Source organism: Fragaria vesca, linkage group LG2 (genome assembly GCF_000184155.1).
Source record: "Fragaria vesca subsp. vesca linkage group LG2, FraVesHawaii_1.0, whole genome shotgun sequence".
NCBI classification, from domain to species: domain Eukaryota; kingdom Viridiplantae; phylum Streptophyta; class Magnoliopsida; order Rosales; family Rosaceae; genus Fragaria; species Fragaria vesca.
In genome coordinates this window covers 8944899-8945503 of record NC_020492.1, presented here as the reverse complement: position 1 = coordinate 8945503, position 605 = coordinate 8944899, and the positions used below count along the sequence as shown (strand labels likewise).

General features: G+C 43.3%; 1 protein-coding gene across 1 annotated transcript in view; it reads left to right on the top strand.

Annotated features, from left to right (window-relative positions):
* The first annotated feature begins 275 nt into the window (after positions 1 to 275).
* LOC101304725 (probable glucan endo-1,3-beta-glucosidase A6-like) overlaps positions 276 to 605 on the top strand; it is a 2365-nt gene continuing 2035 nt past the window's right edge. Inside the window, exon 1 of the mRNA XM_004290114.1 lies at positions 276 to 522. Within this exon, the coding sequence (XP_004290162.1) occupies positions 468 to 522 (55 nt within the window). The 5' untranslated portion in view covers positions 276 to 467. The remainder of the gene's footprint in view (positions 523 to 605) is intronic.

Here is a 605-nt window from a genome sequence, read left to right as displayed (position 1 = left end):
TTCATAACAGGGTCCTTCAGATATTTCCTGCTATCTCCTTCTGTCTCAGCGCACACAAGTATGTCGAACAAGCCAAGCTCTTTGTGTGAGCTGCAAATTTACGAGGCTGCCACTTGCCACCACTCCAACGGCTAATTCTAAATCTAACAGCTTTTAAGCTATGAGTCATCACTCTCCAGCTTTTCTCCACCTTCCTGGAAACAGAGAGCACAATAAACCCTAAATCATGTCCCACACTCTAATCGAAAATCTTTGAACTTTTCTAACCAATATGTCACTCCATCCAATGACCTGATTCTCTATCTCCTCGCCCCTTTCCTTTATCTTTTCTCAAAGTTGGAGCAAAGCATAACAAAACCCACCCCAAATCCAACACCACTCTCTTCTACCACATTGGTCACGAAGTAGCCCAAAGATCCAATCTTTATGCTCCACAGCCTCAATCCCCTTTCGATCAGATTAGAACAATGGAGCTGGGTCTTGTTCCCCTGCTCCTTCTCTGCTTCTTCATCTCTATCTCCAGTAAGTTCTTCACTCCAAATCACGAAAATGGTTCTATGAATTTCATACATTCTGGGTTTTTGCTCTAACTCTCTCTCTCTCTC